The sequence below is a fragment of the Pseudorca crassidens genome, chromosome 7 (genome assembly GCF_039906515.1).
Source record: "Pseudorca crassidens isolate mPseCra1 chromosome 7, mPseCra1.hap1, whole genome shotgun sequence".
Lineage (NCBI taxonomy): Eukaryota > Metazoa > Chordata > Mammalia > Artiodactyla > Delphinidae > Pseudorca > Pseudorca crassidens.
The window spans coordinates 107,118,563-107,135,276 of NC_090302.1; the positions used below are offsets into that span (position 1 = coordinate 107,118,563).

A 16,714-nucleotide genomic window follows, 5' to 3' on the forward strand; every position below is an offset into this window, starting at 1 on the left:
TTGGACCTGACAGTTGTAGCACCAGAAGTCATCTTATGTCCTTGAGAATGAGAGCCATCTGCTAAGGATAGTTGTGTAGAAAGAAGAAATCTGAGTCCCTGGTGACCATGTGCCACCCGACCACCACTAGATCACCTAACTCAGTACCTTTCACTTAAAGTGAAAAAGAAATATAATTCTGTCTTGTTTAAGCCACTGTTACCTTTGTTCTCTGTTAAACTGATTGCAGTGCCTAAGTGGTATGGTGAGATGGGGCTGTACCAATTTTTGAGAGATACGAGACTTTCTGAGAGATATGGTAAGATATTCTAGTCACCAGGAAACATGTGATAACAACTTTAATGCTTCTTGTTTTCCTACCAAGCTATTAAATAAGAAGGAAAAAATGTGCTTTTCTTGCCTTCTCCATAAAATTGAGAACTTTCTCTCTTTCAAACTATATGCATGTTGATTTTAATTTGTGCTTATGTTCTTCTCTTCTTTGTGGACTTGCAATGTGTAGCTTAAAATGCTACTTTACCAAAAAAGGAAAAAGAAGGTATTGTGTTCTCTAATGCAAATCTCTTAAATTTGGGAGTAAAAAGTGAAACCAAACCGGTAACCACTGAAATAAGCAGATGCAAATGAAAATATGAATACCAAAGACCTCTGATACTCTTTTATAACTGTTGGTTTCCACATATCCTAGAGCTTTCACTTTTCACATGTTGCTTCATTTAGCTGCTTTGAATATGTAGGCTTCTATAAGTAATGATATCAAAAGATGTAGTTCATTAATATATAGCAGTGGGTCTCAGTTTTGCCCCCTAGGGGACATTTGGCAGTGTATGGAGATACTTTTGGTTGTCACAATAGGGTGGACTCTGCTGGCATCAGAGATGGATAAAATCAAGGGATACTGCTACACATCCAACAATGCATAGGACTGCCCCTCACAACAAAGAATTACCCAGGCCAAGATGTCAATAGTGCCAAAGTTAAGAAACCCTGATAGGGAATCCTTGGTAGTCATCCTTTTATTTTAACAGTTCAGATGCCCAACGATGTCTTTAAAATCACTTAAATTTCATTTCTAGTATATTAATTAATTTCTTAGCTTCTTCTTCCCCCTTTAAAATGGCCCAAGTACTCTTGTCTCCCTCAGATGACCTAGTTCACACTTTCCCTTGCTGATGCTTTATCATCTCCTGGTATGCAAAAGAGTGACTGAGGCTTCTGCTTAACCAAATCACATGGAAGCCCAAATTTCAATGTAACTTCCTGGGGTGCTGGAGCTCATGTCCTTCTACTCCACCATCTTGTCTCCATCCTCTTCCTGGGGTGCCTGGATTAAAAAATCAGGAATTGAACATATTTTATTCTAAATCCAATGGATACTTTGAAGGAAATTTTACTTTACTTGCCTTCACTTTACTTTTCAAAGCCATCTTACTTTAGTGAATATTAATATGCAGAATAACTGATTAATGTGCTGGCTTTTATAACATTGAAAGGAATAATAAACAAGTCGAAACTCTAAGTCTAGTGTGAAAAATATGAAAATGAGTATGTTTCACAGCAGGGAGTTGCAGCATTATGTCACCTTTCTGCATCTGTCATCTTTCTGCATGATGTTCACTCTGGTCTGAGATGGAAAATCTGAAAAATGATGTCCTTAGGCTTTGTTCACGGGAAGAAGGGTGAAATATTAGGCTTGCAGTACTGGGAACAATGATAGGGTTATGGAGTGAAATGACCCACTATTGCAAGGAACTACCAGTTCATTTATTCAACCTACACAGCCAGAGACAGCCAGGAAACATTTGTTAAGCAGCCCTGAATTAGGGCTCTGCAATAGATCCAGGTGTTCATACTAGCTTTATCATCACACACCATGGAGTATCGACTCTAGATCAGGGAGGAGGCTGTGGAAAGGGAAAGAAAAACGTTACTGAAGGATTTTACAGAAAACAAAGGCAAAGCTAGGTGACTGCCTGGCTTAAGGCATAAAGGAGACTCAAATGAAACATGGATTACTACAAAATTGAAAACTTGGGTTGCTGGAAGAATGGTCCAGTCAGTGGATAGAGATGAGAATGGTGGGGGACAATGAAAGATAGTGAGGTCAAGTTGAGAATCCAGGGACGATGGAGCCTAGATATGTAAACGTGTAACGGGAATGTGGCTCTACATGGCTGATGCCTGGAAGAGAACATGAATCACAAATTCAGAATTGTAAGTTCACAGCATAGAAAAGGAAGTTTCCGTTGGAGGGCACATGGAAGGGAGGGTGACGGACAAAGACTGAGCCCAGGAACATCTGTAGTAAGGAGGATGGTGGGGGGGAAATGGAAAAGCAAATAGACATAAAGTGGTCAAGAAATAGTGAGATTCTGAGGTGAGTACAGTGTTACAAGGCCAAGGGAAAAAGCATTTAAGGAAGGAAGGCACTGTGAACACTGTTGGATCAGAATGATCGAGAAGAATGAAGATAAAAGGGTAAAAAAATAGATGAAATTATTTTTTTTGATTAATCATGGTGATTTAAAAAATTTTTGTCACCATCCAGATGCTGTTCATATAAATTTTTAATCTGAATTATTTTACGGAAATAAATTTACAGAGTCCATTTGTTAACAGAATAGAGCAAACAAAAAATACACCCCAAACCTCCACAAAAACCTTAAGGGAATTTTTTCAGTCTGTCTGTCTGTGTCCCCATACCCATTATTTTAACTATAAATGTTTTTTTTAAATTAGGGTGAGAAGATATTTGGAAAATATTTAGCTCAAAGACTTCTGTTTATGATCAAGAAGGAGTAATAGGGACTGGATTTACTCTCCCACTTGAAATAACTAAAAGAATCAGACAAAACAATGAAACAATGGTTCTCACACAGTAGACATAAGAAAAACAAATAAAGAAGTCCTACAAATGCCCTACCTTATTTCCTGGAGAAAGTTTCTAGGCTGCAAAGCAAGGAGGAGGAACCCAGGCCAAGTCTCACAGTCTCCATGGGTTCAGGAGATGGCACTGAGAGTCCAGGGATGCTGAGGAAGGTGGAATTCACAGAACAGAATAAGGGAGGAGAGAAACACTCAGAGAGTGGAAATTCCGGGGATCTGCAAAGGGTTCTCTTAAGTAATTGTCTGAGTACTGACCAGCATATGTGTGATTAAACAACCTGAGGCCAGAAAAAGAATCACCTTGAAGAATTAGAGGGAACAATTCCCAGAGCTCACACAGGGTTGGGAATACTGCCCATTCTCATTACCTAGAATGGAAAATATAAAAACTCATTGAACATCAGGTAGAGTACTTCTGAAGGCTTTACCTCATTAGTGGGGCAATTAATGTAGATTAAAAGTTTTTCTGGTCCAAAGTAACAATGCTTGAAAGCAAGAATCAAAAGGATATGTTATTTTTGCAAAGTAGCTTAATCTCTCAGAACAAAGTATATGAATACACAGGTAGGAATAACAAAATATCCAGCACCCAGCAAGATACAATTCACAGTCTCTGGCATCCAACAACATGCAGATGAGCAAGAAAATGCTATCTTTAATGAGAAAAATAGATTGAGAATGATATAAACTTGATGCAGATAATGACACTAGCACAGGTTTTAAAGCCATTAAAACTGTATTCAGTATGTTTAAGAAGCTAGAGGGAAGGTTGAACATGTGAAGTAGAAAGACAAAAAATATAAAAAAGACCCAATCCATCTTCAAGAGATGAGTACTACAATGCCTGAGATTTAAAAATTGAATAATGTCAGAAAAAATCCAGATTTGATAAAGACTATAAAACCACTGCTCCACGAAGCTAAATGAACACCAAACACAAGAAACGTGAAGAAAAACATCACAACACATCATAATCAAATCAGTAAGATAAGTGATAAACAGAAAATTTTAAAAGCAGCCACAGGAAAGAAAAGATAATTTCATACAGGAGAACAAAGATACGAAGATGGCAGATTTCTCATCAGCAGCAATGCCAGCTAGGAGACAGTGGAGCAATATCTTTACTGAAAGAAAAAGAATTGTCATACTAGAATTCTTTGCCTGGTGAATACACCTTTCAAAAAGAAAGCAAAAATATTTTTTCAGATGTACAAAAGCTGGATGAATTCATCACCAGCTAGAAGGAAATGTTAAAGGAAGTCCTTCAAACAGAAAGAAAGAAAATGATGCCATCAGGAAATCTGGATCTCCACAAGGAATAAAGAGTACTAGAAATGTTAACTACATGTTAACTAAATATAAAGATTTTTAAAGATTTAAATATCTTTAAAAGATAAACCACTGCTTAAAGCAAAAATAATAAGTGTATTTTGAGGGTTATAAGATATGTAGAAGTAAAATGTTAGGCAAAAATAGCACAAAGTCAAAATATGGATCAATGGAACAGGATAGAAAGCCCAGAGATAATTTATCCATGCAGCTATGGTCACCTAATCTATGACAAAGGAGGCCAGAATATACCTGGCCAGAATGGAGCAAAGACAGCCTCTTCAATAAATGATGCTGGGAAAACTGGACAGTTACATGTAAAAGAAGGAAATTAGAACACTCCCTAACACCATACACAAAAATAAACTCAAAATGGATTAAAGACCTAAATGTAAGGTGAGACAGTATAAAACTCTTAGAGAAAAACGTAGGCAGAACACTCATTGACATAAATCGCTGCAAGATCTTTTTTGACCCACCTCCTAGAGTAATGAGAATAAAAACAAAAGTAAATATATGGGACCTAATTAAACTTCAAAGCTTTTGCACAGCAAAGGAAACCATAAACAAGACGAAAAGACGACCCTCAGAATGGGAGAAAATATTTGCAAATGAAGCAACTGATAAAGGATTAATCTCCAAAATATACAAACAGCTCATGCAGCTCAATATCAAAAAAACAAACAACCCAATCCAAAAATGGGCAGAAGACCTAAATAGACATTTCTCCAAAGAAAACATACAGATGGCCAACAAACACATGAAAAGATGCTCAACATCACTAATCATTAGAGAAATGCAAATCAAAACTACACTGAGATATCACCTCACACCAGTCAGAATGGCCATCATCACAAAATCTACAAAAAATAAATGCTGGAGAGGGAGTGGAGGAAAGGGAACCCTCTCGCACTGTTGGTGGGAATGTAAATTGATACGGCCACTATGGAGAACAGTATGGAGGTTCCTTAAAAAACTAAAAGTAGAACTACCATGTGACCTAGCAATCCCACTGCTGGGCATACACCCAGAGAAAACCATAATTCAAAATGACACATGCACCCCAGTGTTCACTGCAGCACTATTTACCATAGCCAGGACATGGAAACAACCTAAATGTCCATCAGCAGAGGAATGGATAAAAAAGATGTGGTACATATATACAACAGAATATTACTCAGCCATAAAAAGTAACAAAATTGGGTCATTTGTAGAGATGTGGATGGACCTAGAGACTGTCATACAGAATGAAGTAAGTCAGAAAGAGAAAAACAAATATCATATATTAATGTATATATGTGGAATCTGAAAAAACTGGTATAGACAATCTTGTTTACAAAGCAGAAATAGAGACACTGAGGTAGAGAACTAACATATGGATACCGAGGGGGAAGGGAGATGGGATGAATTGGGAGATTGGGATTGACATATATACACTATTGATACTATGTGTAAAATAGATAACTAATGAGAACCTACTGTATAGCCCAGGGAACTATACTCAGTGCTCTGTGGTGACCTAAATGGGAAGGAAATCCAAAAAAGAGGGGATCTGTGTATACGTATAGCTGATTCACTTTGCTGTACAGTAGAAACTAACACAACATTGTAAAGCAACTATACTCCAAAAAAAATGTAAAAAAAAAAAAAAAAAGAAAGTAACAGAGGCAGTACAAAGATGTGGTTAAGAGCAGAGTCCTGGAACCAGACTATGGAGAAATAAAAGCACACAATATATACCATTTAAAAAAATAGCACAGAGTCTGGGAGGAGAGACTTGTAGTCTTCCACTTTGTAAGTGGAAGAAGGATAGTGTTTTCCAAACATGGCGCTGGAACAATTGTATTTGCAGCAAACAACTACAAATTACCGCCACCACAACAAAACCAAAACAACTTTGATCCATATCTCGCACCATATACAAAACATAAGATGAATCGTAGCCCTAAATTTAAAACCTAAAACTATAAAACATCTAGAGGGAAATATAGGAGAAAATCTTTGTGACTTGGGTTAGGTAAAGATTTTTTTTGATGCAACACCAAAAACATGATCCATAAAAGAAAACACTGATAATTCGGACTTCATCAAAATTAATTTGTGCTCTTTGAAAGTCATTGTTAAGAGAATGAAAGACAAGCCACAGATTGGGATAAAATATTTTCAAGTATATATCTGATAAGATATTTGTATCCAGAATATATAAAGAACTCCAAATTCAATAATAAGAGGCAATGCAATTTAAAAATGGAAAAAATTGCACACTTTACCAGAGAAGGTGTACAAATGGCAAATTATCACATGAAAAGATACTCAACATTATTAGACATTAAGAAATTCAAATTAAAACCACGATAAGATACTATTACACATATTTTGACAATGGCTAAAATTAAAAGTACTGACCATGACAAGGGTTTGTGTGGATACAACAACTGAGCTCTCATACGTTGCTGGTAGGGAATGTAAAGTGTTACAACCACTTTGGAAAAAGTTCGGCAGTTTACCAGCCATTCCACTCCCAGGTATTTATCCAGGAGAACTGAAAGCATATGTACATACAAAGACCTGTACGTGAATAATCACAGTAGCTTTATTTTCATAGCAAGAGGCTGCAAAGAACCCACATATCCATCAACAGGTCAGTGAGTAAACAAATTTGGCATATCCAATCGATGGAACACTGCTCAGCAATAAAAGGAAGCAACTGTTGATACACACAACAACATGGCTGAGTTACCAAAAAAGAGTACACACGGCATGATTCCAATTGTATAAAATTCTAGAAAAATACACATGACGGAATGTAGATCAGTGTTTGCCTGGGGCTTTAGGATGGGGGCTGGGAGTGGTGAGAAGGGGAGATTTAAAAGGCGTATGAGGAAACTTTTGTAAATGTTCATTATCTTGATTGTGGTGATGATTTCATGGCATATACACGTGTCAAAACTGATCAAATTGTACAGTTTAAATATTATGTCAATTATACCTTAGTAAAACTGGTTTTAAAAGGATCTAACCCAAATCCTTACTGATGCTGAATTGAGGCTAGAGAGGTTAAGAGGCATGGATTCTAGATGGATCCATGTTCATCCTAGTGATCACAGCTTGCTTCTCTGCATTCATATGTTTGTTGATACATTCTAGACATTTCCTGAGACTGAGATCAGGCTCAGTGGTCTGTGTTTTAGCTGAATCTCTAGCAAGGTTCCTGAACTCAGCTAGATGTTTAGTAGCTCATTTCTTGACAGGAATTTTTAAATTCTTAAGTAGTATGTTGAAAACTTCTCCTCCTTGAATTTCTGCATTAGAAGTCCCAAGGGGATGGCGGAGATATGTTTATTGAGCTCCTATGTAAGATACCTAGCAAACCTGTGAGGTGTGTATCACCATCCCCACTTTTCCGAACGAGGACACTGAAGCTTAGATGGGTCTAGTACCTCGGCTGAAGTTACACAGTAAACGCAGAGGTGGAATTAGAATCCAGAACCATCTCATGGCAAAACTCATGCCAGTTTCTCTGCTTCATGCAGCAGACCACGATCGGGATCCATTTTTTCCTAGCAACTGGCTGTAGCAGAGAAGAATATAGATTCATCCTGGTGGGAGTCACCCGGTCTCTGTAGCCATCATGGGTGGTCCTCTAATGAGATTGCTCCTTGGAAGTTCCCTAACACAGAGTCAGTAATTTCAGACCATTAGGAATATGTCCTTCCTTGCCCTGACGTTCACTATCACCTGGTGACTCCTGAAATTTCTTAATCACCTCACAACAGCTCACAGTGTGAACTTCCGTTTAAAATTTCCATGTTCGGGCATATTTCTCATCTCTCTAGTCTGAATGTATAAAACAGGGCTAGTACCCAAAGATGAGCCAAAGTTTAGAGGGCTACTGAGCAGATGAGAACTCATCCATCTTTTTGCCTCATTATAGGTTAAGCATTTCTCTGTTTTCCAGCATTTTCTCTGGCTCCACTGAGAGAGAGGGAAATCTTAGAGCAGTCTCATGATGGTTTGTCCCTTTCAAATCTTATTTGGAGAAGGTGGATGGAGAAATCTCAAACAGTTGGTAGGTGCCAAGGGGGCAGTTCTTTTCAAGAATGCCCCAAAGCCCAGTCCTCAGTAATCAGTTTAGAGAGTGTTATGGAAGAATTTTAAGCACAAGATGTTGCATCTGAGCTGGTTATTCTCTTTTCACCCCCTACAGCAAGTCTATTGCTTACTTTCCTGGGATGTGAAGACAGCCAAATAATGTTAATAATTTATCCTCCTAGTTTTTCCAAAGCCAAGTGGAAGGCACAGTGAACTTTGCAACACGTATTGAATCAATGTGAAAAAGAGCTCTGGATTTTTGATGATTTGGAACCCTATGCTCACCCGGGGTTCCACGGAATTCTGTGGCTCCCTTGAAACTGATCTTTCCATACGTCTCTGGTCCCCCGTGTGTCCTGTCAAGACACCCGTGCGGCCTCGTGCTCAACCGACCGGCTTCATTTCCTTCCAGGACAATTGGCAGGACCCAGGCTCATCTCCTCACAGCCCTCAGCGTAGACCAAGCTTCTTCTTATTTCTGGGTCTTGGGCTGGCATGCTCCACTGCCCACCAGATGCACTGCACACACACACTGTGTTCCATAGTCTTTGATTGTTTTGCTGTAACTTCTTGTGCATCAATCTTGAAAAGAGAAAGTGCTTCCGTGTCAGGTAGATCTAGGTTTAACTCATAAGATGGCATTCACTGTACTAGGATGGGGACCTAGTTGAAAAATGAGACCGTCTTATTTCTGAATCCCAGTATCTAGTACCTTGCCTGATTCAGGGAAAGACGGATGAATGAATGGAAGGAAGAAAAGAAGGCAGGAAGTCAGAAAGAAGGACTTTAAGAACTTCGTTTTTCAATAATTTTTAATTGTTTTTGTTTCTCTCTACCACCCGCTCTGCAAGTCTTTCTTTCCCCCTTTTTAGTAACCCAGTGGGTGTGAGCTTGAGAGATACAAGATAATGTTAACAGGCTTGATTTTTCTCAAACTTCAGATCAGAGACCAAGCGTGAAGACATTGCATTTGAAAGCGCTTCATGGGTAGGAGCAGGGGAAGGAGAATTCACTCAAAGAATTCACTCAAACAAACCCTTTCTTGGGTTTGTTTTCCATTGAAATGAAGAACTGGGGTGGACATGAGCAGAGTTAAAATTTAACTAGGAAGGTAATTCTGTTAAAGAAAAATGTAATAAACTGTTTAGTTAAAAACTGAACAGTACGTTTCTACACACATAAAATGAATCTGACCCTCTCTTTGGATTATTTATCTGTGAGACCCCTGCTGTGTGAGTATCTGAGATATTAATATAAATAATGCTTTTCTGGGGGAAAAGGGTCACTCCTAAAGTGTCTTGTGTGATGTCATTTGTTATTTTTATTTCAAAGTAGTTGTTCTGAACTGTTCCAAGATTATGAAAAGTTGTAAAAATAAAAGTATTTAACCCCTACATAATTTTTTATAGTCAACAAAGCACTTTACAGGTTCCATCTCATTTGCTCCTCAAACAAACCTATAGGTTAAGCCCTTATAATCCTTGTTCTACAGAAGAGGTTTGAAGCTCAGAAAGATTAGGAAATTTGCATAAAACATGTCAGTGGCAGAGTCAGACCTAAAAACAAGCTCTTGCAGCTCTGAGTCCTAGGCTTCTGACAATAGATTTAGTAAACAGGTTTTCCTCACATGTGAATTACTGTTTTGTGTTCATTATATAAACCAATAGAGGTTGAAAGAAATGGTGAAAAGTTTAATGATGCTAAACATCTATAAATGCAATGTATTAAAAATAATGAGAACAGAAAAGGCCTAGTTCTATAAGTTTCTCAATCTGCTGAGCATCAAATCGTATTTCCCAGTGAACCATCTGCTTTCAAATTTGAAGCTTCTATTCACTTAATAAGCCCCTTCATTAGTGAACCGAAAGGTACATGCATTGGAATTAACCAAATACACACACGTGTATGTGGATATAGATGTATGGCTTTGGTTTAAGGTATTATACCCTCTCCTCAGGATGAACTGTGATGGAAAAATGCAATCAAAATAACGTTGTCCTTGAGTAGACTGGAGAGTTAATGCCTAGTCCAATATCACTCAAGACTCAAAGAAATCCGAACACAGGCTTTCCTGTTTTGTCTCCATCCCCTAGTGTATCTCTTTAACACTTTCTTGTCTTCCTTCCTGGCCAGTCAGGGGTTTAGCCAGAGTGACCAGGAAGAGAGGGTATTGTTTCTGACATGAAGAACTTTTGGTTTTATTAGAACATCCAAGAAGGGATGTGATTAGAAGGTTGAAGCTGTAAATTCAAAATTGAGAGACTTCTGCCCACAAATGTGACTATAACTGTGTGAATAGCTCCCATCTTTCCAATGGACGGTTAGTTTGGGTTCGTACAATGGGAGAGGTGCAGTGAGTCTGGGGTAGGGCTGTGGGTAATGCCCACGAAGTTACTCCTCTTTAAAGCTGTCCACAGTGTGTTGGCGACAGCCCAGACCTGCACAAGAAGACAGGGACAACAGTGGGAGGAGCCATATCAGTATTACAGTGTTACAGTGAACAGGCGATCAAGTTAGAATGTAGAATCGAGGGATCATGGCTTCAGGGAAGGGCCCATAAATCCCCATCCCCGATTACAGTAGTAGTATGAACTCTAATTGTATAAATGATGCATGGATTATTTTTTATAGAAATTCATTGCCTTATATACTTGCCCAGAATGACAGCCATGTGCATCTTTTCTGCCCAACCACACAATTGTGTGAAGTCTTCCAGATGTTTCTACCCCTTAGGTTGTCATGTCACTACAAAAGCAGCTCTAAAAAAATCGATGTAAACTTAAGGGTTTCATTGTATAATCCTTATACCAGATGATTTGTGAAAATATGATCCGTGAAAGAGCCCACTGTTAAACCATATCCTTGGAGTGATTCTTAATTATTCCCACTCTGTTTTCTAAAAAGCCAATTTTTATCTGTAAGTAACAATTTTCCATGATCCTATGATAATTCAGAGACCTCCAAGTAAACACACAGATATTAGTCTTCAGTGTACAAGGCGTATGTAATCTTAGTAAAACTTATTGAAAAATATAAATAAATCATACCTGCAGGTTCTCTTTTACTCACATACTAATTTCTCTTTCAAAAAAAGAAAACTTGAAATAGATTTAAACAACTACACACGGAGACAGTGTTTTTCGGCATCTTGTTCTGAATGGAGAGGGGTCTGACTTGATCAAAAATCAGCCATCCGGCAATATTTTTTCTTCGTGGAGAATGTTTCAGAAGGAACAGTGATGCAACCGTCTTGCCATTATGCAAATGGATGTTAGGACAAGAGGATGGGAAGTAGTCATACGGGAAAAGCCCTACTTGGAAGGAGGGAAAATTGAAAACAAAGAACATTCTGGAATGTATATTTATCCAGTCTCTTACCCTCCACTAGAATGTGAGCTCTGTGAAGGCAGGGTTTTCTTTCATTCACTGCTATATCTTCAGCATCTGAAAAAGTACTCAGCATGTATTAGGTGCTTAATAAATAATATTTATAATACATACTATATACTGTAAATAATACTTATATATTGTACACCATAAGACTACTACTATAATACTTAAATGAATATATAACTTAGAAATGAAATAGATATACTAATTTGGTATTAATCAATGCTTATTGGAGGCATGGGCTGGTTTATTTTTGTTATATAATATTAAATTAATATTTTGATGTCATTATTGGTATTGGCTCTTTAAGCCGCTTGGTTCCTGGTCCCCATGTGACCTTCGTGCATTGAGGAGAAGAAGGGACTCTGAAGGTGGGACAATGGCATTTCTAGGAAGCCAGCTAAGCTGGGGGCTTGAAAATATGGAACTGTTTGTTTTGGAAAGTCGCATCTTTTACTGGAGGAGTTTGGGGGCACTTGTTAAAACTGAAACTGATGCTTGAATGATGCAGTAAACATGTGTGAAGTTCATTTTACAACAACATGGGGATCTATAGGGGATCTATGGCAGGCCTGTGGCTGTTTAACTTGGGGACTCTATCATTCAGTTAGAAATTGACCAGCATCTACACTTTAGCTGCTGTGACAGGGTGGAAAGTGTGCTGGGCTGATTTTAAGTGCTAGGTTTTTCTTTGATTAGGTGCATGACCTTAGGCAAACTCTTTAAACTCTCTGAGCATCAGTCACTTTGTCATTTATTAGGCAACTCCTGTGTGCAAAGCACTAGGCCAGGCACTTCCACGTATATTATTCCATTTCCTTATCTGCCAGTCGAGGGACGGTAACACCTGCCACACAGAATGTCTCATTAGGATCCAAGGAAACGGTGTGTATCACAGTGCTTTGCAAGCGATACATGGTTATGACTTAAATATCTGCATAGAAAAATGCATATTTGCAGAGCATCTACTGCGATGCAAGGCCTGTGATAAATTTACCTTAAGTTCAAAGATATTTGTTACAATTAAAATAGGCAAAGCAAAACAGATACGTTGCACGCTTGTTTAAGGAGAGTGGTGTCAGGATGCAGTTAAAACAAGCACTTAGCAGGACACGAGTCATGGAGAATGTGTGGCACTGGCCTCGTTGCCCAGGCCACCCCAGTAATCCTCTGCTTTCTGCTTTCCCAGGCTTGCGCCAAGGCAACGACCACGGCTCTCAGTACCGCTCTGCCATCTACCCGACCTCTGCTGAGCACATGGAGGCCTCCCTGAGGTCCAAAGAGGACTACCAGAAGGTAGGGTCCCCTCTCCCTCCCGGACCCCACCTGTGGAGGCAGAGTCTGGTTCTTGGCAGTTGGCACTGTGTTCTGTTTTCACATGTTTTGGAAATTTCTGTCAGCCTGTTGGAATTGAGCCTTTCTGCTCCATAGAAGAGTAGGCCCTTATGCCATTTCTCTTTAAAGTCAAGTCCTCCAGATGAATATACAGCTTAACATATAATCTCTCTCTCTCTCTCTGAGTCTCTCTTTTTTTTTCTCTGCCTGTCTTAATCTACTCGGGCTGCCATAACAAAGTACTACAGACCGGGGTGGCAGGGCGTGGAGGCTTAAACAACAGAAATCTATTGTCTCACAGTTCAGGAGGCTGGGAGTTTAAAATCATGGTGTTGGCCGGGCTGGATCCTTTGGAGGCTGTGAGGGCAGGATCTGCTCCAGGCCTCTCTCCTGGGCTTGTAGACCGCCGTCTTCTCCCTGTGTCTTCACATCATCTGCCCTCTATGTGTGCCTGTTTCTGTGTCCAAATGAACACCTTTATGACAACTCCGGTCATATTAGATTAGGGCCTTACCTAATGCCCATGTTTAACTTGATTATCTCTGTTAAAGACCCTATCTCTGGGAGGGAGGGAGATGCAAGAGGGAGGAGATATGGGGATATATGTATATGTATAGCTGATTCACTTTGTTATACAGCAGAAACTAACACACCATTGTAGAGCAATTATACTCCAATAAAGATGTTAAAAAAAGACCCTATCTCCAGATAAGTTCACATTCTGAGTTCCTGGTAGTTGGAATTCCAACATCTTCTTGGGGACACAGAATTCAACCCATAGTGCTCTCTCTCTTGCTTGTAACAGTAGATTGAATTATAATAAAAATACTTCTCAGAAATATAGATGTTACATCATGAAATAATTATTTTTCACCATTAACTTGTATTATATTTTTAAAATCTCCTCTGATAGAGATTTAGTTCTTTTCAAAATAACTTGAGTTGCTTTAAATTTTAGAACTTTGTGATAGTGTTTAAATTTTAATTATCTTTATATTTTCTAGAGAGTTGGATCCACATTTAAGAGTAGAGCCAGGAGCTACAGTAATGCTGATCTATTTTAGAATTATGTAAAAAGTCTGCTACGCAGCCATTCTCAGGAATGTGTGGGTTCTCCACCTATCCCTCTGGTGGCAGAGGTGGCAGTGAGGAGGGGGCAGGGACAAGAGTACACCTATTGAGAAAAAGGAGCAGGACATGCCACTCACAGTCAGTTCAACTCCGAAAAGCAGACAGGGCTAACGGAGATGCTGATAGGACCCCATTTATTCCTTAGCACGTCCCCTCCCTCCCTCCAAGGCTGTGAAGTCTGCTTGGATGATAATAGTAGGCAACCTCGAGGATGGCCCTCAGTGGTTGCTGCCCACGTGGAATCTCCTATCCCTGAGTGTGGGCTGGATTTAATGACTCCCTCCGAATGAATGACAGAAGCAATGGGATGTTACCTTTGAGATGAGTTCATTACAAGATTGTGGCTTCCATCCTGGGGGCCCTTTCTGTCTCACTGCCTCTTGGATCACTTGCCCTGGGGGAAGCCAGCTGCCATGTTGTGGGGCATCCCTGTATAAAGGCACACATGGCAAAGGGACCAAGGCCTCCAAGAGCCACATGCATGAGCTTGGAAGCCCCTCAACCCCAGTCAAGCCTTCAGTTGAGACTGCAGCCCCAGTTTGATAATTTGTCTGCAGCCTCGCATTGGACCTCAAGCCAGAGGCACCCCAGCTGCACTGTGCTGCAGAAGCTACAAGAAAATAAACGTTTTGAACTCATTTGAGCCTGTTTATATTTCCATTCTAAAAAGCTTTTAAGTATAAATTATCCTTTCTCAGATCTCTTTTTATAATGACTTTTCTTTTTTTAATTAAAAAAATGTTTCCATTATAGTTTATCACAGGATATTGAATATAGTTCCCTGTGCTGTGTAATAGGACCTTGTTGTTTATCCAGTCTATATATAATAGTTTGCATCTGCTAGTCCCAAACTCCCAATCCATCCTTCCCCCACCCCCCATCTCCCTTGGCAACCACAAGCCTGTTCTCTATGTCTGTGAGTCTGTATCTATTTTATAGATAAATTCATTTGTGTTATACTTGAGATTCCACATATAACTGATATCATATGGTATTTGTCTTTCTCTTTCTGACTTACTTTGCTTAGTATGGTAATCTCTAGGTCCATCCATGCAGCTGCAAATGGCATTATTTCGTTCTTTTTTTATGGCTGAGGAGTATTCCATTGTATATATGCACCACATCTTCTTTATCCATTCCTCTGTCAATGGACATTTAGGTTGTTTCCAGGTCTTGGCTATTGTAGATAGTGCTGCTGTGAACATGGGGGTGCATGTATGTGATGACTTTTCTTTCTCTTTTTTTTGAATTTTATTTATTTACTTTTTATGCAGCAGGTCCTTATTAGTTATCAGTTTTATACATATTAGTGTATATATGTCAATCCCCATCTCCCAATTCATCCCACCACCACCCCTCCCCCGTGATGACTTTTCTGATAATGGTAGGCTTACCTGGGCACGTGTGCTTCCCTTCAGCTTGTGACCTCCAGCCTTGAATTGCCTCAGCTGGTATGTCAGCTGCATAAGTTTTTATCAGATGCCTGACACTCAGAAAGCCATGTATCATATTTACCTCAGGCAGACACATAAGGATGAGAGACCTCTGTCACAGGACTGTAGGCCAGAAGTGATGGGAGCTTCGTCTAGGATGGTGAAGGTATGAATGGAATGAAGGGATATTTAGGAAGGAGAACTAATAGAACCTGGGCCTGGATTGGAAGTGGAGACTAGATGAGGGGGAGGAATCCAGGGTGACTTAGGCTTCTGGCTAGTGATGTTTTGTGTGAAGGTATGGAGGAGCAGAGGCAGATTTGTGGGGAGGGTGAGTTAAGTTTGGAAGGGTGGTGTTTAAGGTACCCCTGATGCGTGCATCCACGTGGCTATTAGGAGGAGACATGGGCTGTTCCCACCTTGCAGGGAGGGTTATTGTGACTATCAACTGGGTTAATGCTTGTAAAGCACAGGGCGTAGCACATAGTAAGTGCTCAACAAATGGTAGCCCTTATTACTGTTGGGATCATCAATTTATATTTGGTAAATGAAGCCTTAGTTGCTGATACGATCGCTTAGAAAAGTGAAAAGTGATGAGAAGAGGAGGCTTAGGACCTGAGGAACACCAGCATTGGAGAGATGGGTAGGGAGGTGCCTACACCAGACAAGGTGCTGTGGCTCCACTGAGAACTGGCCCCATGCAAAACCTGAAAAGTTAGTTCTATTTTATTTAATCTCTTTATATTTAATTATAAAGGCTGTGTTAGTAAGTAATACTAAAAGTTACATATGATTAATGCTGTATATTGATTTCCTAATATAATGATTTACAATCTCTTAAGGTACAAACAGTAATACTTAGAGACTCTGGAAGGATATTAATCTCCCTGCAGAATATCTCAAAATGAGTTGATATTCTGGTGTTCACAATGAAAATTTTAAGTTCACAAGGTCAGTGCCTTCCACATGATACTGAAGAGGCTAACTTACACCTAATTTTCTGGTTTCTACCCCAATATAGTTTCTTATCCTCAGCTTTGAGTGGAACCCACATTGGTCTTAGATAACAGATACACATATGAAGTAAAATTTAGTTATTAAATATTATTTGTTTTAAT

At 39.3% G+C, this 16,714-nt stretch overlaps 1 protein-coding gene across 8 annotated transcripts in view; it reads left to right on the forward strand.

Moving 5' to 3' along the window:
* MSRA (methionine sulfoxide reductase A) overlaps positions 1-16,714 on the forward strand; it is a 369,385-nt gene that overhangs the window by 259,650 nt on the left and 93,021 nt on the right. For all 8 annotated transcript variants that reach the window (XM_067745309.1, XM_067745306.1, XM_067745314.1 and 5 more), the window contains one exon: positions 12,887-12,993. In XM_067745309.1, coding sequence (XP_067601410.1) covers positions 12,887-12,993 — 107 coding nt within the window. The remainder of the gene's footprint in view (positions 1-12,886; positions 12,994-16,714) is intronic.